The sequence below is a fragment of the Equus quagga genome, chromosome 3 (genome assembly GCF_021613505.1).
Source record: "Equus quagga isolate Etosha38 chromosome 3, UCLA_HA_Equagga_1.0, whole genome shotgun sequence".
Lineage (NCBI taxonomy): Eukaryota > Metazoa > Chordata > Mammalia > Perissodactyla > Equidae > Equus > Equus quagga.
The window spans coordinates 91,731,367-91,756,967 of NC_060269.1; the positions used below are offsets into that span (position 1 = coordinate 91,731,367).

A 25,601-nucleotide genomic window follows, 5' to 3' on the forward strand; every position below is an offset into this window, starting at 1 on the left:
ATTCAGCGGGAAGCCCAGTGTTGCTGGAGGATATTTGGAAAGAGATGAGGACCATTGTTCAAAATGTTACTCATGATGCTCTTAGGCAACTGTAACAAGACTTTAAGACTAGATTTCTGGGGCCGGCCGAGTGGTGCAGCGGTTAAATGCGCACATTCCTCTTCAGTGGCCCGGGGTTTGCCAGTTTGGATCCTGGGTGCGGACATGGCACTGTTTGGCAAGCCATGCTGTGGCAGGGCATCCCGCATATAAAGTAGAGGAAGATGGGCACGGATGTTAGCTCAGGGCCAGTCTTCCACAGCAAAAAGAGGAGGATTGGCAGCAGTTAGCTCAGGGCTAATATCTTCCTCAAAAAAAAAATCAAAAAACACTAGATTTCTAATAATAACTATGTTTTTATTTGTCTTCACAGATTGTATCGTACTTTCAAGGACAATAAGTATGTATATATGCTTCTGGAGGCCTGCTTAGGAGGGGAGTTATGGAGTATACTAAGAGACAGGTAATGAAAAAGGATTAGAAACAATAACTTTTGTCTACTCACATCTGGTCTAAAGGATGCTATTGTTCATGATCATTTAAAGAGATGAGAAGAAAGTCATTAAGAAATGATTCCAAGAAAATATTAGCCCTTGATAAAATAAAGTGGTAATAGTGGTATTTTCTTAGCTGGCATTATAATCACGTGATAGGCACCCTGTAAGGCTGTCATGGCCATTCGCATGTTAGGGATTGAAGAATCCCAGGCCTAGACACAGTGTAAACTATCCTCGCTCACATGGTTTGTATGAGGCAGAGTGGGTCTAAACCCGGATGTTACTGATTCTAAATCTCTGGAAGGGAGATGAAGAAAGGGGTGGGGAGTGGTGAAGCCCTCCCTGAAAAGCAGAGTAAGAGGTCTGCAAAGATTCAGTTTTACGAAAGGGATGGTTTCCACACAAGCAAAGCCACAGGTATTTACTGAGCACCACCTGGTACAAGGCTCCACAGTGGACGGTGTGGGGGTTTTCTAGACAGTGTAATCTTTTCTAGCTGAAAGAGTAAAAAGTATAAACTTTTCCTCCACTGAGTTGAGATTTTATTTGGGGAGATCATGTAATGTACAATTTTAAAACATTTCATTATTTAATGCAAAAACTAAATCTGACAAAGAAGTTGACAATTTGTAATTAAATGCCAAATGAGTGTTGTAGATAGTCAGCTCAGAGGAGATAAAAGATAGAAAAAGGAGATGGTAGAGGAAGGACTTGAATTAAACTCTAAAGATGACCAAAATTTGTAAAGGCAGAGGGGAAGAGAAACTGATAGAAGATTCGGCGGAAAAGTTGGAATAGGGTTGGGTCTCTTTGTGGATGATTGACAGCAGAATTTGAGTAGAAGACAAAGGCAGTGGAAGAGGAGATGCAAAAGTGGGTTTGCACTCGGTTGTGGAGGTTAATGACAGGCCAAACACTTAGACAGTATTACTTGGGCCAGTGGTTCTCAACCCTGGCTTCACATTGCAATCACATGGGGAGCGTTTACAAAGTAAAAATGCTGGGCTCAAATGCCAGAGGTTATGATTCAGTTCATCTGGGATGGGGTCTCGTAAGTGATTTTTTAACAGCCTCTCAGGCAGTTCTAACATGCTTTCATGGTCGAGAATCACGGACCTAGGTAATCAGAGACCTTAGAGCATCTGAGTAGAGTTGACTGTGTTGTGTTAGGAACATCTTGATGGATGGATCTGAATGAGGAAAACCTGGAAGGGTGAGGAGATTTGCATGATACCTGCAAAAGCATTTGCATCTTCCGTCTTTACTTCAACAGGCAAATCTATTTAGAAAATCCAAATCTATTTAGAAACAGGAGTTCCTACTACCTGTTATGCACTGTGCCTGATCCTCAAAACAATCTTGGTAAGGAAGTAATAAACCTTGGTAAGGAAGTAGTAAATGTTTTACAGATAGGGGATGTGGGTCTCAGAGCAGCTAAACAACTTGCCCAAGGACACAGTGAGTGGAAGAAGCAGGAGTTGAAGCCAGTTTCTCTCACTCCAAAGCCACACCCTTCTATTACACCATGCCACAAATCACCTCCACATTTTCATAATTCAGCATGTAAACCTGCTGACAGTGCTGACCCAGGGAAACTCTAATATCATCAAGGTGCACCAAACAGAAAAGGTTATGACCCTGTTTCTACGTGGGTTGTTGTTACATATACAAACAGAGAATGAAAATGATCATTTGAGTCATTTTTTAGTCGGGGAATCATTTACAGAAGTCTGGGTCAAGCTCTCCATTGAAATCGTTGCATTTTCTCCAGAGTTGGCCATAGATGTCTAAAAAGTCTTGTTTTCTTATCTTTCTATTTTATATGATCATACATGGCTACCAGAAATAATCATTTGGATGTAGATATTTTAATTTTAGTGAAGTAGTAGTTCTTGTTTGTATCAAGTACCACCGCTGAAGGTCTTTATGATCAGTAGTCTAATTCATTGGCAGCTTAAATACCTGTTAGTGTTGATGCCCTACAAAACACTTATACTGCATCAGTTTACCAAAGCAATAATTGACACCTAGAACAGACAACAAAGTGGTGTGTCTAGAGTATTAATAGGGAAAATGGTCTCATTGCAGAGGCAGCTTTGATGAACCCACCTCCAAGTTCTGCGTTGCTTGTGTGACCGAAGCATTTGATTACCTGCATCGACTGGGTATTATCTACAGAGACCTGAAACCAGAAAACTTAATTCTGGATGCTGAGGGTTATCTTAAATTGGTAAGACAAATTCTGTACGTGACAGTATCATACAAGATATTTCTAAATGCAAAGTTGTGTTATAATTGCAATTTTCTTTTAATTTTGGTACGCCTGTTATTTTCACTTTGGGGGATGTGACCTTTGAAACTGGCACACTTAACACTGGGAGCAGTGTTACAGGCACTTTCTTTTGGGCCTAGGAATTTAATGTTTCAACCATATTTGTGACTCTTACTAAGGATTCACATAATAGCATGCCTTTAAAATTGGATTGTGTTAGTATTTTTGTTTAATAATTTTAAACATGTTTTAATCGATTCCTGCTACATATAGGGGCTGGCTATAAGGAACAAGGAAAGAAGATTGCATGGCCTCTGCCCCCCATGTCCACTGTCTGTATACGGAGAAAAAATATACATATGCATGTTGGTCATTGTTTTGAAACCTTTCTAGGTGATTCCAAAGTACAATCAGGGTTGAGAATCACAACACCAGACTATAGCCTCCTTAAGGACAGAGGCTATCCATCTGTGTAACCCTCTTATACTAACATGAATCCCCTTGGATGTCACACCACAGAAAAAAATGCTCCCACTCACATAAACCGCAGTGTGAAACTACAAGAGAACTGGGCAGTCATAACTGAGGAGAAACCCGGGCACTACGGACCTCAGGAGGGAACTCCCTCAGGATGGGGAACCCAGGCTGAGTTTTCCTGAGTCCATTTTCTCAGTACCTCGAGGACATTAAACCATCTCTGAATTGAACCTTTACAAAGATATTAGTTTCTCACATCAGAACATTTATATATGGAAATAATAATAGGTACCATTTAATGAGCAGTTTACTATGTGTAAAGCTACTGTGCTAAACATTTTGCAATTAGGATATTTAAAAAGTGATGAAATAGGTTTTATCGTCCACATGTTACAGTGTGTAATTTAGCCTTAGGAATTAAATTCATTATGTGCGATTGCTAAGCGATTTCTCTCTATAGTAAAGGAGCAAAATAAGTCCTTTCATGTGAAATCTGGCTAACTTCCAAGAAACATTTTGATCCATTCAAGCTTTATTTTATTCATGAAAGACAGCTTTGAGAACTGGTGAGGTGCTAACACAAGGCCTCAATCACTCTTCTTCTTCACAATTCCTTCATTGGCTATGCCTCTTACAGCTCTTTAGGGAAACCCTTTGGAATATTCTAGAAGTAAAACTTTCATGGAGGATGCAGACTATCCAGTAGATTCATTCCTTTCTATCTTAGCTGTTTTTAAAAAATCAGATTGCATATTCAGTATTTTTAGGCAGAGACATCAGTAAATATCCCTCCTATTAGCCATTGTTACCCATCTAGCTTACTTATTTGCCAGCTAGCTAAGTGAATAGTCATAACAAAAGCCTTGAGAGATTAAAAAGTAAATGTTGAATATTTCCATTTCTAGCGATATATCAAACTAGATGTACTGAAATTCTCTCACTACAAAATTCAGTCTAAAAATACTGGATTGAACATGAAAAAGCAGTATTACATGCATGGCTGAGTTTATAAGACAGCGTTGGGATTCCCCTGAGGCGGGGAACCCATCTTGAGCAGTAGTGTAGGGTGGAACTCAAACCCTGAAGCTGCTGTCTTGCGGGCACCCAGCAAGCCTAGGTGGCCCAGAGGTTTGATTTTAGTAGCTGCACTCTCTGGGAACAGGAGACCAAGTTTTGGACCTGGGCAATGTGGAAAGTTGAATCAGAGAACATTGCCCTGAGCCAGGAGTTAGACAGATTACACTCTCAGAGAAACAGAAAGCAAGAAAAAATATCTAATTTTATAAAGACAGAACGCATGCAAGAAAACATGCGTTTCTCATTATTGGGCTCTTGGTGGAGGAACAAAAGAGTCTCTTCTAAGAATTTTTGGCCATAGGCTGGTCTTCATGGAGGCTGGGTGCCAAGTCTTCAAGGGTGGAAAAAGCCAAACAAGAATTTAAATGAAAATGGATCCATGTTGGTAGCATGCCCAAGTTTCCGGGAATCAATGTGTATTCCCTCTGGAATAGTGTAGTCTCAACCCAGGATACAAAGAACTCCCAGAGATAAAGTTCCAAGGAAGATGAGCTCACATTTGAAAAAATAATTTTTAAAAAAATGTATGAGGAAGAAAAGGTACCTTGAGCATTATGTGACAGGCATGTAAGTGCCTCATGTACTGGAGTAATCAGATACTGAATGTAAAATGAATACATTTAATGCCTTTTTAAAACAAGAGAGGGAATGACAAGTGAATGAGGGACAGAGACTTTCAAGAAAAAGATCTAACAGGTATGGAAAAGAGCTAGCAAATAAAAATTCTATTAAGAAATTAAGAACTTAATTGAAATTAAATATTCAAAGGAAGTTTTCAGTAATGGTGGAGTAGCTTGCATTAGGCGATGCTTCTTACTGAGATTAATTATAATGTATGTGTAAAAATGTGTGAAGGCATTGGAGAGCAATGAAAGATAGACAGTCAAACCTTGGCAAAAGGGAACCACACTAGGTGAAAAATTGACATTTTTGTACCTGTTTACAGCTGTTCATTTCAGGATACTCCTTAATGTATAAGGCATGTGGGATAAACCTTTAGTTAACCTCACACCTATCAGTGAAATAGTGAACGTTTTTCCATTAAATTGTTAACAAGGCCAGAATTTTTCTCTTACCACTTTTTTTTTTAACATTGTAGCAGAGATCTTAGTAAATGAAAGAAACCAAGAAAAGCAAAAGATTAGAAAGGAAGAACTTACCTGTCTTTATTTGCAGACAACATAGTTGTTTATGTAGAAAAGCTTAAAGAATCTGCCAAAAATTATTAGAAAGAATAAGTAAATTAAGCATGATTACAGGTACAAAGTCAATATACCAGTAAACATGCTATTTTTATATACTAACCATAAATATTTAAAAATGAACTAAAAATACCATTTATAATAACGTCAAAAATCATAAAATAAATGTGATTAAATTTAATGTGTAAAAGCTCTATGTTGAGGGCCCAGCCCAGTGGCCGAGTGGTTAAGTTGACACGCTCTGCTTTGGTGGCCCAGGGTTTTGCCAGTTCAGATCCTGGGCGTGGACCTAGTACTGCTCATTGAGCCAGGCTGAGGCAGCATCCCACACAGCAGAACCAGGACCTACAACTAGAATATACAACTGTGCACTGGGGGGTTTGGGGAAAATAAGATAAGGAAAATTGGCAACAGATGTTAGCTCAGGTGCCAATCTTTAAAAAAAAAAAAAACATAAGATAAATAAATAAGTAAATAAATAAATAAAGCTCTATGTTGAAAATCACAAAATATTACTGGGAAAAATATACCTAAATGGTAAGCTACACTATGTTCGTAGATTAGACAACTCAATACTTCATAAGATGTCCATTCTCCCCAAATCACTCTACAGATTTAAGGCCATTGCAATAAAAATTTAAGCAGCCACTTTTTTGGAAACTGAGATGTTTATTCAAAAGCTTACTCAGAGATGCAGTGTTTGGAAGTGTTAATAACCACTTTGAAAAGGGACAAAATTGAGAAATTTATAACATCTGATGCTATAAAGCTACAGTAATCAAGGCAGTGTGAAAATGGTGTAACGATGCACAAATAGCTTAATCTAACAGAATGAGGTTCAGAAATAGACGTATACAGTCAACTGATTTTTAACAAAAGGGGAAAGACTAGTCTTCTCAACAGGTGTTGCTGACACAACTGGATATTCATGTGTGGGGGAGAAAAGAACCTGGCTCCCACCTCACACTATATACAAAAATTAATTCCAGATGGATCATAGACCTATAAAGCATCCAGAAGTAAACATAGGGTAATATCTTCACAACACGGGTGGGCAGAGATTTCTTAGAACACAAATAGTAGTAATCTTAAAACGTTCAGTATGCTATAGCAAAAATACCATAGACTGGGTGTTTTAAACCGCAAACATTTATTTCTCACAGTTTTGGAGGTGGGGAAGTCCAAGATAAAGGCACTGGTGGATCTGGTGTCTGTTCAGGGCCCACTTCCTGGCTTGTAGACAGCTGCCTTCTCACTTCTTCCTATGGGAGAGATTGAGAGAGAGAAAGAGGGAGAGAGAGAGAGAAACCTCTCTCCTGTCTCTTCTTAGAAGGGTACCAATCCCATCATGAGCGCTTTACCCTCATGACCTAATTACCTCTCAAAGGCCCCACCTTCAAATATCAGCACACTGGGGATTAGAGTTTCAGCATATGCATTTTGGTGGGACACAAACATGCGGTCTATCATAATTGGATTTCATCAAAATTAAAAACTTCTGATCATTAAAATATATTGTTAAGAAAATGAATAATTGTGCCATAGACTGGGAGAAAATATTTGCAATATCTATTTATATGACAAAGGACTTGAATGTATCCTGAAGTATATAAATAACTCCTTCAGCTCAATAATAAAAAGACAACCCAATCTAAGAAGAAAAATGGTGAAAATCTCAAAAAATCAATTCACAAAAGAAGATACAGGAATGATCAATAAGCCATGTCAGTCGTCATCAAGGAAGTGCAAATTAAAACCATGAAGAGATACCATTTCACACCCACTAGAATGACTATAATTTAAAAGATTGCCAATACCACATGTTGATGAGATCATTCTCCTAAATTTCTAGTGGGAAAAGAAAATTGAAAGCTGTTTGAAGAATAGTTTGTCAGTTTCTCATAGAATCAATCATACGCCAATTCTTTGACAAGAAATTCACTCCCTGGTAGATGTTCCACTCCTTGGTATTTATCCAGGAAAATTGAAATTATGTCTTCAAAACTCTTGAGCACTAATATTTATAGCAGCTTTATTCCTAAAAGTTCCCAAATCAGAAGCAGCCCAAATACCCATCACCAATTGAATGTATAAACATATAGTAGTCCATTCAGCAATGGAGTGCTGCTCAACAGTATAAAGGAATGAATTACTGCAAGCAACAACATGAATGAATTTCAAAACCTATTGAGCAAAAGAAGCCAGATGCAAAAGATTATCTTCTGTATGATTACATTTATTGATGTTCTGGGATAGATGGTACAAATCAGTGTGATGGTTGCCTCTGGTAGGGGCATTTGACTGGAAAGGGGCTTGAGGGAACTTTGTGAGATAAGGGAAGTGTCTATATCTTGACCGTATGGTGGTTGTGGTTACATGAGTATAATCTGCACCAAAATTCAATGAACTGTATACCAAAAATCTGTGCATTTTATTGCTTGCGAATGATACATCAATTTGAAAAATATAATAAATTAAATAGCAGATGATTCACAAAATCAGTGAACTGAAAGATAAGTTTAAGTAATTTACACAGAATATAGCATAGAGACACAAAAAGATGAAAAATAAGAGAAATGACGCAACTTGGAGAATAGAGTGAGAAGTTCTTAAAATGTTTAATTGGAGTCAAAGATAAAAATAACATAGAAAATGAAGGAAAAGCAGGATTTAAAGAAATAATGGCTGAGAATTTTCCGGAAATTATAAAAAAAACCCACCAATCATCAGGTAAAGGATTCCCAACAAATCCCAACTGGGACAAATTGTATTTATTGTAGCTCCTATCTTTGTATAACAAATCTCTCCAAAATGTAATGGCTTAAAACAAGAATCATTTATGATGTCTTACAGTTTATATGGGTCAGGAATTTGGGAGTGGTTCCACTGGATGGTTCTGACTAGAGATCTCATGATGTTTCGGTCACGTGTTGGCTGGGGCTGCAGTCACCTGAAAGCTTGATTAGGGTTTGAGTAGGGCATCCAGATCCAAAAAGACTTGCTCATATGGCTGGCAAATTCATGCTGGCTGTTAGTTGGGGCCCTTAATTCTGTTCCACATGAGCTGCTTTTTGGGTTGAATGTCCTCATGGCATGGCAGCTAGCTTCCCTTGGAATGAGTCATCCAAGAGACTGAGGAAAAGCTACAGTGTCTTTTAAGATCTACTCTCAGAGTTATATGTGGGCACTTTCACTGTATTCTGTTGGCCACACAGGGCCAGCCCTGATTTATTGTGGGAGAGGACACCTCTGATTACCAGAAAAAGTGGATCATTGGGACTATCTTGGCTGTTGGCCGTTGTAGTAGCAAAAGTACTGAACAAAAACAAAAAGAAAGTCTTAAAAGCTTCAAAGAGGAAAGATAGTTTACATATAAAGGAGTAAGAATTAGGCTTTGAGTTGACATCTCAATGGCAGCAATGGAAGCCAAAATGTGGTGGAATAATATCTTAAAAGTTCTGAGAAAAGAAAACTGACAACTTGAATTATAAATCTAGGGAAACTCTCTTTCAAGAAGGGTGAAATAAAGGCATTTTCAAACAAGAATGAAGGGTGCTTACCACCTACCTCAAAGGATGTGCTTAAAGGGGATGAAAAATGATCCCTGGTAAAGGGTCTAAGATGCAACAGGGAGTGGTGACCATAGAAAAATGGCAAATATGTTGTAAAATCTTTTAAAATTAAGGTATAAAGTAATAATAATCATTCTACCCTAATAGTATTAAAAATGAGAAAATGCTGAATAAGTGACCAACAGCAGCATGAAAACAGAGTAGGAATAATTGGAATTAAAGTAGGAGAAAATGTCAGTTATTTTAAGAGAAGGCAGCAAAGGAGAAACGGGAAACCCAGAAAACAATCAGAGAGAAAGCATAAATTGAGTGTAGAAAGAAATCTCGCATATATAAATAGTCAATGTGCCAGATAAAACCAATGATTGTCAAACAGATTTAAAAAATAAAAATCAGTTATACGATATTGATAAGAGACAGACGTGAAATATGAGGATGCAGAAAGATTGAAATTAAAAGCATAGAAAATATGTCTGAGAAATAGTCAACAAATTTAAATGCAGGTTTCATTATGTTGGTATCAGGGAAGAAGCATTACTAGAGACAAAGATGGTTGGCCTATGATGATGAAAGTTTCATTTTACCAAGATGATAGAAAAATCCCGATCTTGTATTTACCTACTAAAATGCTTCAAAAATAAGAAGCAGAATTTGACAAGAACTAATACAGAGAAATGAACAACTAGGAAATTTTAATACACCTCTATCAGAAATTGATAGAACATTCAGACCAGAAATCACTAAAGCTTTAGAAGATTGTACAACACAATAAACTTGATCTAATGGGCTTATAGAATATTGTTCCAATAGTTGGAGAATACACATTAACAAAATTTGATCACATACTGGGCCATTAAGCAAGTTTCAGTAAATATCAAAAACAGTAATTGGGCTGTTGCCTGGCAGCCCAGCAAAGCTGTCTCCACTGAGAGTTTCTGAGGGCATTGTTGTAGAGGTGGGGGCGGTGGGGGTGCCTAGTGACAGCACAGCAGGAATGCACATCTGGATGATGGACATTGGGCAGACCAGACTTGGACACCAAGTCTTTGAGAATGAAAGACTCCTTATAAGGGTGACCTTGGCCTCATTCTTCAAATTGTGATGTGGTGTTTTCATATTCCTTCATCTTTTCTCGGCAATATCTGTGAGGGATAAAATATCTAAGGACAACAAGTAAGGAAAGGTGTTTTCTCCAGCAAGGAATAACAATGAAAGCCTAGAAAAAAGACCTCAGTAAGAGAAAGGTCTAGATTTTGAAAGTGTTCCTCTAGAAGCTATAGAGGTATGCCCTTCTGTGATCATTACAAAGGATAAGTTTGTAGTGAAGGATGAAGACCACATTCTACACTTCTTCCCCAATTCATGATTGAGATTGCCAGACTGATTTGTTCCCAAATGGATCCCAACTGATCCAGGATGTCTCCATCAGGAAACACATTGGGTAGAGATTAAGAATTAGCTGGTATTAGTAAAGGACCATGAAGACTTTCACATCCCTATCTCTCACTTGCCCATCTAATAATTTTCTAAATCTTTCTGCACTTTCAAGCCCAAGGAAAACTGATGAAGGTAATAATGGTTAAGAGTCACGGTTATCATGAATGAATTACGGACTATATTAAGATATAAGACAGTACTTAGAGTTTAAAGAAAAACCCACCTTGTTCTCAACCCAAGAAGAATTTGTGTAGTAGCTAGCCTTCTTGCAGTTGCTCAGGAGAAAACTTGGTTGTAATCGAATAAATTTCAGCTGTCACTCATCAACAAATGTTCTATGATTATGATATTAACTCATGTGAGTAACATATCTCATGTGGTGACAGAGCAACTTAATCTTGCTTATGAATATTATGTAAGAAAATACAATTTAAAACATACTAAATGTTGATATTGTTGCTTGCTTCTTCGTGATCGATCTGCCCCTCATGCTGGTAGCCCCACGATGGCAGAAACTGTGCTGCAGTGGTTACTGCTGGATTTAGCACATTGCTGAGCATATAAGAATGAATTGAAAGGTCAGTGAGGCAGCTTCCTCCTCACTCCCAAAATGGGAACATAAAAGTTTTGTTCACTGATATCAGTGTATTTAAGGTAGAAATCAATAAGAAAACCACTAACAAAAATCATAACTCATCTCATTGGAATTTTAAGGATATTTCAAAATAACTCAAGGATCAGTGAAGAAGAAATTTTAATGAAAATTACAAAACAGAGTTACACAGTAGAGAATACTACATATCAACACGTGTGGATTGCAACTAAAATGATAGGAAGAGTAATATTTATAGGCTTAAATGTGTCAATAGGAAATAAGAAAGGCTAAAAATTAATGAGTTAAGCATCCAACTTAAGAAGATGGAAAAGGGGGAAACAAAACCAAAGAAAAGAGAAGAAAAAAAAATAAAATTAAGACCATGAATTAATAAAATATAAAAGATAAGGGATATGGAGCCAAAGGTTAATGTTTTGAAAAGACTAATAAAATTAACAAACTGTGGTAGTACTGATCAAAAGAAAAAGAGAAGAGGTACAGATAAAGACTATTACTATTACAACTATTACAACAACGCAATTACAGTTTAAGCAGAGATTTACATGGATTAGAAAGTATTTGGGCAACTCTACTACTATATGTGAACTGTATACATTTATTCGTATATGGTATATGTTTATTGTATATTTATTTATATGGTCGGGTTCTGGTGAGAGTTCTTTTCCTGGTTTGCAGACAGCTGTCTTCTCGCTGTATCCTAACATGACAGAGAGAGAAAGATCATCTTTCTTGTGTCTCTTTTGATAAGGGCACTAATCCCACTCCTGAGGGCTTCACCCTCATGAGCTAATTACTTCTCAAAGGCCCTTCCAACAAATATCATCACCTTGGGGTTAGAACTTCCACTGAGGAATTTTGGAGGGACACATTCAGTCCATAGCACACCAGATCCAGGGAATTTGCTTCAAGAATTTATAATATTAATCTAATCTTATGCAAATTCTTCCAGAAAACAGTCAAAGATAATTTCCATCTTATTCTGTGACTTTAGTATAAACTTGATTCTCCAAAGGAAACTCCTAAGGAAGGCAAATTAATGTCCAGTCTCACTCAAGATCCCCCTGCTGCTCAGGAAAGCCCATTATGTGAGGAAGTAAATAAAAAATGTAGAGTTTAAGCTTTTATGCTTTCTTGGATATGCTTGTTACACTAGTTAGCATTACCCTACCTAACTCAGAAAGAAGTACTAGGTTTAAAAATAGAAAGACTCAACATCCTAAAGATATCGGTAGTCCCCAAAATGATCTACAGATCTGATACATTTCCAGTGGACTTCCAGCAGTGCCCTCCATGAAGCTTGGCAAGCTGATTCTAAAGTTTATATAAACTCACCAAGGGCCAAGAATGGCCAAGACATTTCTGAAGGCAAGCAACAGGAACTCGTATACACTGCTGCTGGTGAAAGGGGTGCTAACATAGTACAACGCCTATGGAAAATAATTTGACTATTATAATAAAGTTGAAGATAGCACATCTTTGACACAGCAATTCTACCCTCTTAGACATGCTCACTAGGTGACATGAAAAATGATGTTAACAGAAGCATTTTTGTGACAGGACACAATTAGGTAATAGACAAATGTCTATCAACAGCATAATGGACAAAAAAAATCATGGCATGTTAATTCAGTGGTGTGTGACACAGCAACGAAAATAAATATACTACAATATGGATTAAATATGATTTTAAGTGAGAAAGGCAGTTAGCCCAAGAATAGATATGATTTATCTAAACTTTTTAAAAATGAGAACTGTACATCATTCAATGATATTAGATATGTGATAAAATTAAAAATGAATGCAAGCCAGTGATAAACACAGAAGTTAGGGTGATGGTGACCTCTTGGCAATGGGCAGGAGGACTCTTTGGGAGGAGCATGTAGGGCTTCTGTATTGGTTCTAGTCTATTAAACTGGTGTCGGGTTAGGCGTGTTTTTATTCTCATCATTTATGACGTAGCTATATGTCACAGTATTTATATGTATCAAGTATTCATAATTTGAAAAATAAGAGTAATCATTGGCTCCAACCATAGTCTTTTTGCCAGACCATTAATAGCTGTACTTATTAAGTGACAGTTAAGATTTTCCCGCCAGTGTGCTTGACGTATGTTGCTTCTTTTTCCTTAAAAATATTCTGCTTCCTCATCAGTTTACCTATAATGGGAAGATTCTCTTTGGAACCTGGTTCACGTCTTACCCCAAGTATCTGGGACCATCCTAGACTTTAATTTTCTCGTCTTTAACATTGAAATAGTAGTGCCTAGCTTACAAAGTTGTCGTGCAGATTATATATATCTTATTGAAACTGATGTTAATGGTTATCTCTTCATGCAGATTTTTTCACCAAGCATGCTGCACATCTGCTACAAAACGATAGGATATAATGCCTCTCCTCAAGGAGCTAGATTTATTCACACACAACTAGACGATGCTGCCGTGAGGGATGTAATTGTGGAACATAAACAGTATGAAAGAACCTCATAGGAGAAAGGATTTGTTTCTCTAAACTCAAGGAAGGCTTGAAAGAGGTTGTGGCATATGAGATGAGCCTCCAATGATTTTTTCAGTTTGATCTCGTGGATGCAAAGCTCCCCTTCATCTTGCCCACTTTCTACTAAACACTAAGTGTTTCAAGTGAGTCACCACACCCCCGTAAAGAATGAGTGTTGCTGTGAAAAACTCATCCATCCCATAGCTTAGCCTCCCTCACTCTCACTTCCATTCAAGTGTTGCCCGTTTTAGTGGAGGGATGTTAGTATCACAAGGACGTGAAATCATCTTTGGTTGTTGGTGGACAGATAAACAGATTCCATTTTACCCTCGTCTAGACTTGGGCAAAGTAAGTGCCCTAAAAATGCCACATGAATATTTTTTCGGAATGTTATGTCTCCATGAATCATCTGGCTTAATGAGACTGGTCATTTTATGTCCATTTTTTATGTGACCAAGACAACCAATATCTGACAAATTTACTGAACTAGAGAGAAACTTCTGGGAAAAGCTAACACTTACTGGACACCAGCTCCAGCAAGCCACAGTGCTAATTTTTCTATTTCTGAATGATGCAATCATCGCTGCAAATTTAGGAGCATTTTAAAACCTTATAGTTTATTAAAATCTTTGGAGACTTAATGTTTTTAAGCTTTCAGCATTATGTAAGCTATCTTTAATACTGAGAATTTAATAGAAACAAGGGAAAACCTGTATGCAGCTTCTCCAGAGATTCTTCTTGAAAGCTCAGTTCTGCTAGTAGAATTTTTTAAAAGAGGGGAGGAGGTCTACTTTCTTGTCTTCTAGATTCTTGTCTTCTAGATTTCTTGTCTTCTAGATCATTCTAGCAATGATCCCTTTAAAACGTTAGTTAAGCCATGCCTCCCCCTTCTTTTAATCCTCCAGTGGCCTCTTAGAAAAAAAAATCTGAAGTTCTTTCTGTGGCTTACCAGACCACTACATAAACTGCCCTCACTTCCTACCTCTCTTCCCCTCACACACTGTGGCCCAGCCACACTGGCCTTCTTGCCCATCCTTGAACTTGCCATGCATGTTCCCAAAGGCTAGCCTTTGGGCTAGCCTGGCAGCCACTGGCAGGATCGCTCTTGCTCAGATATTTACAGAGCTCTCTTTCTTATTTCACTTAGATTTCTGCTCAAATCTGCTCAAATGCTACCTCCTCAGAGGGGCTTTTCCTGATCACTCTATTTAAAGTACAATTCTTGCTGATCTCTGTACCAAACTCTGCCGTATGTTTTTTCATAGCATATGTCACTATCTGGCATTATTATTTATGATATTGTGGTTTTATGCTTGTTCTCCTCATTCTCTTGAATGTAAGCTTCAAGAGGAGGGGGACTTGTCTGTATCCTGGTGCTTGGTACATAGTGGTATTCAATAAATATTCATTGAATGAATAAAAGAAGGAACTTACATTTCTGTTGCCTAGAAGAGATAGGGTTAAAAAAAGACTGAGGCTTTGAGGTGATATCCATGGTGGTACAACACAGAAGTAGTGTGAGTTTTTATAGAAAATACACAGAACTTGACATCGGAAGATCTGAGGCCTTCTAGATTAGGCGTATGACTTTGGATAGGTCCAAGTGTCAGCCTCCTCTGACCAAAAAGGATTAGACTAAAGTTCAGAAGATCAAAGGAGTTAAAGAAAGTAGTAAGTTTTCATAAATCCTAAAATCTTAATATAATTATTACCATCTGTTTGGGACAATATGCAAATATTATAAAAGCAAAACCAGCTATTCAAATTAAACCTTACCACTTTCAGAGCTAGAAATCTCTCCTAAACATCTAATGAACTTCCAGTCATCTTTAAAAGGAAACTTAAATGCAATGAAAAGAATGAGTTGAAAGGCTGTTATAAGATAACAAAATATAATGTTTCCATATATACATGCATAGAAATGCAATTATGAGCATTGCTTTCTTGTCTCTTAAATTTCAGTGTTTATAAAATTAGCTAGGATTTTCATATTGGTTCTTTCTCTAAGGAGTAAGTAGATATGCTAATCTCAGATGGTTACAAATTTTAATTTCGTTATATCCCCAGCCATCTCTTAGATATAATCTTTGTAAGTCATTCTGTGTGGATAAAAGAAAACAGTAAAAGCCTGCTTCAAATTAGATTGTTTAAATTTCCTTTTTCTAATAAGGAAATCCTTGCTGTTGTGATAAATACTAAAATGCTTTAGTAAGAAGATAAATTTCTAAGAGATTTATTTAAAGTAAAACAAAGATTTTAAGTATTAATATTTGAATAAATAAGTGAGAGCTGAATTTTATAGTTTGCCAACTCATGCTTCTTTAGGTAAGGGTGTATTTTGATACGTTAACCTTATTTATTTAGCTTTTTAGCCAAGATGGTTGCTGTTTTATTGAGACACTCCATGCATAATGCAGCCATTAAAATGTGCATGTTGAAGCCCAGGTATAATGTGCGTGTCTGTTTACTTGAAGGAGGTTGAGGGCGATTTTATTAAAACAATGTCTGTATGTATTGGAGATGAAAAGTGCTAAACAACCCCTGTGGAAGAAAACCAACTGTTTGGTTTGCAGTGCACGATTTCGGTCGTCTACACTGCCTCGATTCGATGAGCGAGTCTTCCGTTGCTCCAGCCTTCTTTCCGCTCTCTATTTTGTGCACAGAGTTCACTGAATAGAGTCTCAGAAAAGGGGAGGGGCCTATTCTGAAAAGAAAGATGAGGGTAGCTCCAATTCATTACCCTGGGAGAGTTCCCAATCACCAGTCAAGGCAGACCTCAGATGTCACCTCCTAATGACATCTTCCCCAACCATCTTCTCCCTAATGTTCCAGAAGGACATGTTTTTAGGCCCTTTGAGTTTACACTTTGCATAATCTTCTACTATATCCTGTATCACATGATACAGTGTTAATCATGTACGTGTAAGTATTCCCAACACTCTGAGCTTTTCCAGTCAACTTGGTATCTGTGAGCCTAGCACAGAGCCTGGCCTATATTAGGTGCTGACTGTATCTTTTCAGAATAAATAAGTTACTGCAGGTGCTATCTACAACCCGCCTCCCTAAGAAGGACTGAAAGTGCACAGAGTCCAGCCAAAGTTGGGAAGGAATGATCCTGGCTTTTTCTGTGGACTGCCAAAATTTAGAGGGTACAAACATTATGCATATGGTTTTTAAAGACTGTCTAGTATTTTAAGCACCCTTTCTCAACAATAGTCCCTTTCCCAAACTCAATTCTGCCACTGTTTTTCCTTTTAGGATGGAGCTTGAAGTGCACAAGGGTTGATCACTTCCCCCTTCTCCCCTCTTCCCAATGAATCCCACCATTGATTTGAAAATTATTTTTCTGCTTGCCCTGAGCTTCACATTTGTTATTTGGTTCTCCCCTTGCTAAACTATTCCTCTTGTTCTTAAGGGTCCTGGGTGTAGATGTGTGTGCATATGACTTTCTCCAATGTAACTAGATTTACACCTGGCCCTGCAAAAGAATAGATGAGAGGGTCCGTGATGTGTGTGTGTGTGTGTGTATACTGTGAAGGGAAGGGTGGAGGTGGAGAAAGAAGATTGGAGAAGTTAGAGAGAAACTTAAAGACGAACGTGAGTTTTATGGTCTCTGAAAATTTCCTTGACATTCTTTTCCAGGTTGACTTTGGATTTGCTAAGAAAATAGGATCTGGACAGAAAACATGGACGTTCTGTGGAACTCCAGAGTATGTAGCTCCTGAAGTCATTCTTAACAAAGGACATGACTTCAGTGTGGACTTTTGGTCCCTGGGAATTCTAGTGTATGAGCTCCTAACGGGCAAGTAAGTACCTTCAAGCTGTGTTCAGCTTCTTCTTCAGAGAAGTGCAAAAATAACTTCCTAATGATAAAAAATATATAACTTAAGAGTTTAAAATTTTGGAAATGTTTTTGATTAAGTATGATGCCTTTTCCTTTTTACATTATTTCACATAGCATGCTTGCTAGTTTATAACAGGAGAAAAGATTCAGGAAGGTGTTGGAAAGGACAGAATAGCTGTGGTTTACCTAAAATGGCAAGGCCTGTTATTGCAGATAGCATATTAAGTGTGTGAATATTTTGGTAATCCATCATAAGAAAAAGAAAAGGAATTGAAGTTGTGGGCTATTATTTCCTCCTGTATGTATTTTTTGTAATTGAGAAAATAGCAATCATTAAATCCATTGATCAATTAAACTAAATTTAGTCATGTTCTTCCATCTCCTCAATAAATCATTAACCAGAAAAGCTAAGAGAGGACCAGCCCGGTAGCATAATGGTTAAGTTCACTTGCTCCACTTCAGCGGCCTGGGGTTCATGGGTTCGGATCCTGGGTGTGGACCTACACACCATTCATCAAGCCATGCTTTGGTGGCACCTCACATACAAAATAGAGAAAAATTGGCACAGATGTTAGCTCAGCGACAGTCTTCCTCAAGCAAAAAGAGGAAAATTGGCAACAAATGTTAGCTCAGGGCCAATCTTCCTCACCAAAGAAAAAGAGAGAGAGAGAAAGAAATGCTAAGAGAAAGCAACATTGCTGGATTTAAATTTTAATCCCCTTGTCAACTGCTTTCTAAAGGTGCTAATGAACAGAGACAAGACACAACAGGAGTTTTAGCAGTTGAACTGTCATTCCTGAAGAGATTAAAGGGCTGTATTCATGAATTCAAGATCCCAAATATTCGACACCAGTACACACATGCACAGACACACATATCCACACGTACACACACATTTGTAGGCTGTATATAACATTACCTCACATTTGTAAAGCTCTTTACAGTTTACAAAGCACATACATGTGTATTTTCTAGTTTAGAATTTACAAACGTGTGAAAGTTAAAGCAGGAATTTGTATTATTATTTTATGATTTAAATTTTATAGATTAGAAGATTAGAAAACCAGGTCCGAGAGCTATCTGCCTAAGATCAGAAATTTGATCCCAGGTGTTCTGACTCTAAATGTGACACACTTTCCATTTTACACAAGTTCCCTGGATATATATGTTTTTAATAAAATGCATGGACACACACACAGGATTTAGATCAGTTTTCCTTCCAGTTTTCTACCTCCATTTCTCACTAACCGATAAACCTTTATAACCAAATATTCTCACTCTTAATTTAAGGGAGGATTTGCATATGGAATGGCATAAGAAATACTGGAATGAACCCATTGATGGGGTTCAAGTCTCAACACATACTTTACAAGAAGAGAGTTTCATAGAACTTCTTGAATTTTTTACACTACAAATTTCAGTGTTAGGTTGCCTGTGGCTACATTTTACTTCCTTGTCCACATACATGGAGCAAGCAGATATGAAAGATTATTTTATATTATCTGTAATCATTTTCAAATATTCATTGCTTAAGATTTTAAGTAAAGAGGAGAAAAATTTCCAGACCGTCATTCAGAGAGAAATGCTTAAGGTCTTGAGACACACGAATTCTAGTTTGAGAATTTGTTTCCTCCTCCCTGAGAAGTTTGTCAGCTGCCTTTCTAAGAGATGCCTGATGGTTCCTGTGGGTAACTGGGGAATGTACGTCTCAGTCTTTATCAGCTGGAATCAGTTGTTTCAAAGAGTAGGGAAATAAAGTGAGGGAATAAGGAAGAGGGGGAAAAAAACCAATAACTTGGAGTTGCTAAGGTGACCTTGAGCTGTCGGAGAGGGTAAGAAATTGTGTTTGTAAAGGTTTTCAGGGTAGAGCATGAGAAAAGTAAATTTTAAATGACGAGAGTCAGGAGTAAATGAGAAAAGAACTTAAAAAACCCAAAACACAACATGGTTGTAAATATATAAATTTATATAAATATAAATTTGAAAATATAGCAGTGGTTTTTGTTTCCTGCCTCATTTTCTTTACAAGTGAAACCTACATTATTGAGAAGTTGGTGTACTGACCTTGTTTCAAGTTTATTACCAAGAGTGAGAACTCTCAGAATCAAAAGGTCTCGTCTGAAGCATGACCAAGATACAGCAGAGTAATTCATGAAAGTCTTCTTTAATTTTCAAAAATTAAATGAAACAGGGGGCCGGCCCCCTGGCCGAGTGGTTAAGTTCGCGCGCTCCGCTGCAGGCGGCCCAGTGTTTCGGTGGTTTGAACCCTGGGCGCGGACATGGCACTGCTCATCAAACCACGCTGAGGCGGCATCCCACATGCCACAACTAGAAGGACCCACAACGAAGAATATACAACTATGTACTGGGGGGCTTTGGAGAGAAAAAGGAAAATAATAAAATCTTTAAAAAAAAAATTAAATGAAACAATAGAATAGATTATTAAAATGTTTTAAAAGCAAAGTATACACATTAAAATGTATTCCAAATGCAATGGTCAATTCCCAATGCTTTCTTACTTTCCTGCTCATCTTAGCAACACTTTCCATGACATACTCTCTTCACATGGCTTCTAGGACCTCTCTGTTTCTCAGTCCTTTTCCCACACTGGTGGCCCCTTCTCAGTCTCCATTGTTGGATCTTTCTCATTGTCCCTACCTCTCAGCATTAGGCCACTTCAGTCCTTGACCTCTTTTTCTATCTACTCACTCCTTGGATGATATCCTCGAGTTCCATGGCCATAGTACTGTCTGATGATTCCCTAGAATCATACCTCCGTCCCTAACCTCTTCCCTGAATGACGGACTCATAAATTCAACTGTCTGCTTAGCATCTCTCTTTGGATGTTCAAAACATAACTCTCGAGTCTCTTCTTCATAACCTGCTCTGCACCCCTGCACTTCCACTCCCCCCCCCCCCCCCGTCTTTCTTCTCTTAGTAAATGATAGCCTCATTCTATAGGTCAAAACACTTTAGCATCATTTTTGAATCCTTTCTTTCTCCCACACACCCCATTAACAAATCCTGTTGGCTGTACCGTCTAAACAGATCTGAAATCCAGCCACATCTCACCACCTTCCCCACTAGTCCAGGACACCAGGCCTTCCTTCCCTGATCACTAGCACCATCACAGTTTATCCACACATTTAAAGAAAGCTTACTCTGCCTGCTGTAAATTAGATCATCGGACTCATAACATATTCCCAGGTCCTTACCATAGCCCACTAGATTATATGATGTTGCCCTTATCTCTGATACCCCTCTCCTGCCTACTCATTCCAGAAACACTGCCCTCCTCAGTGTTCCAGAAACAGCCTATGCCTACTCCTGACTCATGGTCTTTGTACTTGCTGTCTTGGAATCCTTTGCCTATAGAAAACCATGTGGCTCATTTACTCTGTCTCTTCATTCATACCTCTGCTCAATTGTCAACTTATGAGAGAGGCTTTTCCTGTCCACCGTGTCGAAAAAAATCACACCTCTCTGTCACTCTCTGTCTCCTCCTTTATTTTTCTTTTTAGTGATTATCACCACTTGACAAATTATCTGTATGTGTATGTGTGTGTGTAGTTTTGTTAAGTGATGTGAAATTAATGAAATTATTTTCTAGCATATATCTAGATTTGTTATAAAACAACTAATGGGGGGATGGGAAGAAAAAGGGAGAGAAAACAAGGAGAAACTTTGTTGTAAATGTGTCTCAGGCGCTGGTCCCAATGTCCTATTTTGGCTTTTCTCTAGCCCGCCCTTTTCTGGGATTGACCAAATGATGACCTACAATTTGATTCTCAAAGGAATTGAGAAAATGGATTTTCCCAGAAAAATAACAAGACGACCTGAAGATTTGATTCGGAGGCTTTGCAGGTGAGAATGACAATTAAAAATTCCTTGTTCTTGGGGAAAGTGTGAAGGCTTCTAATTTCTGTTTCCACACATTTTTAAATTAGATATATGTTTACTTTTGGTACTGTCCCACGTAGTTAAATTATATTTAAAGAAAGTCATTTTCTGTTTTGCATCTGTGCTGGGAATTTGAGTTTACTTCATGTTATCGAATCACAGTACTTACTTCTAGTTTAGAAGAGATCCAGATTTTTCAGGTTATCTTTAGGGAGCATCTTTATCTGTAACAGAGCAAAATAGAACCCCAAACCTTAATTTAATAAAGGAGTAATTAATTTACAACCCTATTTTGAGAGAAAAATCAGTGATGATGGAAAAGTGTTACTATATATATGCCCTCTTTCAAGCTTCCTTTTAAAAAAAAATACCCCTCTGGCTTTGTTCTCAACACTCTCAGTTTCTACTTACATTAAAAATAATTCATTGGAGAACAGAAGACTTCTAGAATTTTTGTTTAAACTTCACTTTATCATTTTTTTTGCATATTTGAACTTTTTTTAAAGCATTAAAATTTAATAAATTTAGAACGTGACACCTAGCTTTGAGTTGCCACAGAAATTTCTGCATGCTTCTAAGACTCCAGCTCAGATGTCAATGATTTTCTAAAGTTTTCCTGGGTTTTCTCAGCAGAGTTGTTAAGATAGCACCCTCTTGTTGTTTTAAGCATTTATTCAGAAAGCTGGGATATATCTCTCTCTCTGATTTGACTGTGGCTCCCCCAGAGAGGGGCATGTGTTTTTCATCTCCCTATACTCAGATACCTGCTCTATAAATATTGTTAAGTAAATGAATGAACAAATAAAGAAAAAATGTTAAATTTTAATTCAAAGCATAATTATTATAAATTGCCTTTTAAAAAAATTTTATTTTAGGCAAAATCCAACAGAAAGACTGGGAAATCTGAAGAATGGAATCAATGACATTAAGAGACACAGGTACTTAGTTCCCTGCCCAGAAAATATAGCAATTTTTAGAAAAACGTGGTAATCTTGATGGTTCCCTCAGTAGGCCACAAGGGTCCCTTTACAGATGCTCAATTTTTCCTTTTTGGTGTTTTATTTTTAATTTGTGTTTTACTAGATGTGGGTACCATAATCAACCTCAAAGTGATTTCTCTAATGCTGGAAATTCATATCAAGAATAGATGAAGATATAAAACAAGTTACAAAATCACATCTTCAAGTTATAGCAACATAGCCTTTTATCCACTGCTATGCTTATTATTGTTTTTCATATCAACTTGGATTCTATAGAGGAATTAAGTTCTAATTTTGACATTTGGCTTCTAATTAAAGTAGGATACAGTCATTGTTGTCAATATTCAAGAGGATGGGTCAGCTAAATCAACTGTTTGTTTTTTTTAAAGATTGGCCAGTTGCCAATCTTCTTTTTTTGTTTTTCTGCTCTTTCTCCCCAAATCCCCCCAGTACGTAGTTGTATATAGTTTTTAGTTGTGGGTCCTTCTAGTTGTGGCATGTGGGACGCTGCGTCAGCATGGCCTAATGAGAGTTGCCATATCCGCGCCCAGGATCTGAAACTGCAAAACCCTGGGCCACCGAAGTGGAGCGCACGAACTTAACCACTCAGCCACGGGCTGGCCCTAAATCAACTGTTAAATAGTATTCTATCCCAGTTTTTTCTGGTTTGTTTTTGAGTTTTTTTGTGAGAAAGATTCGTCCTGAGCTAGCATCCATTGCCAATTCTCCTCTGTTTTTGCTTGAGGAAGGTTAGCCCTGAGCTAAAATCTGTGCCAATCTTTCCTCTACTTTGCATGTGGGACACCACCACAGCAGGGGTGATGAGTGGAGCAGGTCCACAACTGGGATCCAAACCCGTGAACCCAGGTTGCCAAAGCGGAGCATGTGAAACTTTAATGACTCTGCCACGAGGCAGGCCCCCTCTACTCCACTTTTAATTAATATTATATCTTTCTTTTAAATACAATTTTCCTTTGACTAGCTCTCCAAATTTTGAAACCTCATGTTGTATTTTACTTTTTGTGTAAAGTACATTGATTTGCACAAAACCTCAAACAATCTTTTATCCTTACATGGTAATCTAACATGCACATTTTCAGTTCTGTGAATTTCCAAAGCTGGCCTTCAGACCATTGATAAGTTCCATAAGATATCCTCTCTGACTTGGTGACATATGTGGAAGTTCAAGCCTTCAAGATTTTTTTTTAAATCTATGCCTAGCTAAATCCTGCAATCCTCAAGATGTTTTAATTTTGCTTATGATTCACAAATATGAAATCTTACCTATTGATAGTACCATTGATAATACAAAAAAATAAATTTGAGAATTTCATTATTGAAAACCTTCGAACACACTGATGTTTACTTTCAGACATGAAAACACTTCTCTATACTTCATTCCTTTCTGGATATTTTTACTGAAGAATTAGGGGCACATCAACACAGTGTGAAAATAAAGGGAGAGATGCTGCTCAATAGAAACGCTATTCATTTTTCTCAACAGTAGCAGTGCAGCTTCAAAAGAAGAATCCCCAAGCTGCCAACCCTGCTCTATCTATTCATGAACTTACTTGAAATAAAGCCATGTATTCAGCATTGTAAATTCATATGGGCTCTGCCTTGGGGTGTATTAGGAAGGGAGGGAGTCATAGAGACAGACAGACACATCTGTCGATTTTATAGACATCAAAATGCTTATTGTTTTGTTCTGTGTCATCCTTTGAATTGCCTTCAGTGTAAAGCTCATTATTTGTCTTAGATTCCAATTTATCTTTCTTCCTACGTGCTGTTATCACAATTTCTTTTCTCATTATAAAATGACACATAAACACACCCATTCATATTGAACAAACAAGTGTCCTGTCAATTAAAGTCATTCTTCCAATATGTTTTCCTCCTTTCCCTCATTAAAGAAGCATCTTCATGTTTTGCTCTGAGGTAGTTGGGAAATTGAAGCGATGCCATTGTTAACAGGCTCCAGTTTTATCTTTTACTTCTCATTTACCTGAGGCTCATTTAAATGGAGCTGTCAAAGTGCAGTTGGATGCTCATGCAAATTAATACTAAAGGATTTTCTCACCTCGGCCTGGTAACGAAGAATTTTGAGTTTCCATCCCTGTAGGAATTAACTCACCCACTCTTCTTAGAAGGCAGGGTGTTCTTTGCCGAGTAACTGCGGAGTCGGAGTGCAGTGTGTAGGGTAGAGTCCGCTAATAAGCGGTAGCAGATTTGCACAGTGCCTTCTCGGGAGCCCTGGAAGCTTAAAAACATTATTCACCCTATTTTCGTAGTGCTTTTTAAGATATAAAGCTTGGGCAGAAGTGCCTGAAAGGTAGATATCTCTCTGCCTTCAAATAGGAATGTTCTAAAACCCTCCACAAGTCTCCAAGGTATATAGCTTCTCTACCCAGTATATTCTTGGAATTAAAAAAACAATTCTTTCTAAAATTTGCCATCAGATTTTCCCACTCTTCCCTAAAGTAAAACTGTGATTTTTTTTTTTTTAGAGGACTGTTCATTTTAACTTTGTATGTAAAAACAATACAGTGAAACATGGCATATTGTTATATGTGTATCCAGTCTGTGTTGAATCATCTTTCCTAAAAATAGAGTTCTTCCCTCCCCTATTTATGAGCTAACTTACAAACCAGGCAGCAGTCATATCTCCCAACTCCTGTCTGAAAAGAGGTATAATATATTTGTAGGGAACAATTAAATCTTTCCTGCTAGGTAGAGGAGCAATTTGTTTCAAGTGTCTTAATGTTACCTTTAATATTTCTAGTCCCTAAAATTACTTTCAAGAATAGCTTCTACAAGTCTTCTAAAAATGAAGAAGCAATTTATGTGCTGTTGCTGCTAATAATTCATTGGTGAATATTTTTCACACACGAGTGCATGCTGGCACTTGCATTACTTAAAATGTGGTTAATGTCAAAAGGCCAAGTGTTAAGTGAATAGCCACTCATGTTGAGTAAATATTGCCGTAAGTCAAATTGTAACAAGTACTCAGCAAGAAATGCATAGGCTCTTTGATTCAGTAGAGTAACAGTAATGATTTTTATTAATATTTATAGAGTAGCTTCTGGATAGAGAGCATTATAAAATATGTTAAAAGGAATTGTGGCAGTATTTGGTGGCCAAAGAAAAGAATCCACAGAACTGTGTACCTAGAAATCCCTAAAAATGGAGCTTCAG

General features: G+C 37.6%; 1 protein-coding gene across 1 annotated transcript in view; it reads left to right on the plus strand.

The window, feature by feature from the left end:
• The window catches only part of PRKG2 (protein kinase cGMP-dependent 2), an 87,901-nt gene that overhangs the window by 55,965 nt on the left and 6,335 nt on the right, over window positions 1–25,601 (plus strand). Inside the window, exons 12-16 of the mRNA XM_046657150.1 lie at window positions 413–502; window positions 2,625–2,766; window positions 17,325–17,488; window positions 21,268–21,390; window positions 22,302–22,364. Coding sequence (XP_046513106.1) covers window positions 413–502; window positions 2,625–2,766; window positions 17,325–17,488; window positions 21,268–21,390; window positions 22,302–22,364 — 582 coding nt within the window. The remainder of the gene's footprint in view (window positions 1–412; window positions 503–2,624; window positions 2,767–17,324; window positions 17,489–21,267; window positions 21,391–22,301; window positions 22,365–25,601) is intronic.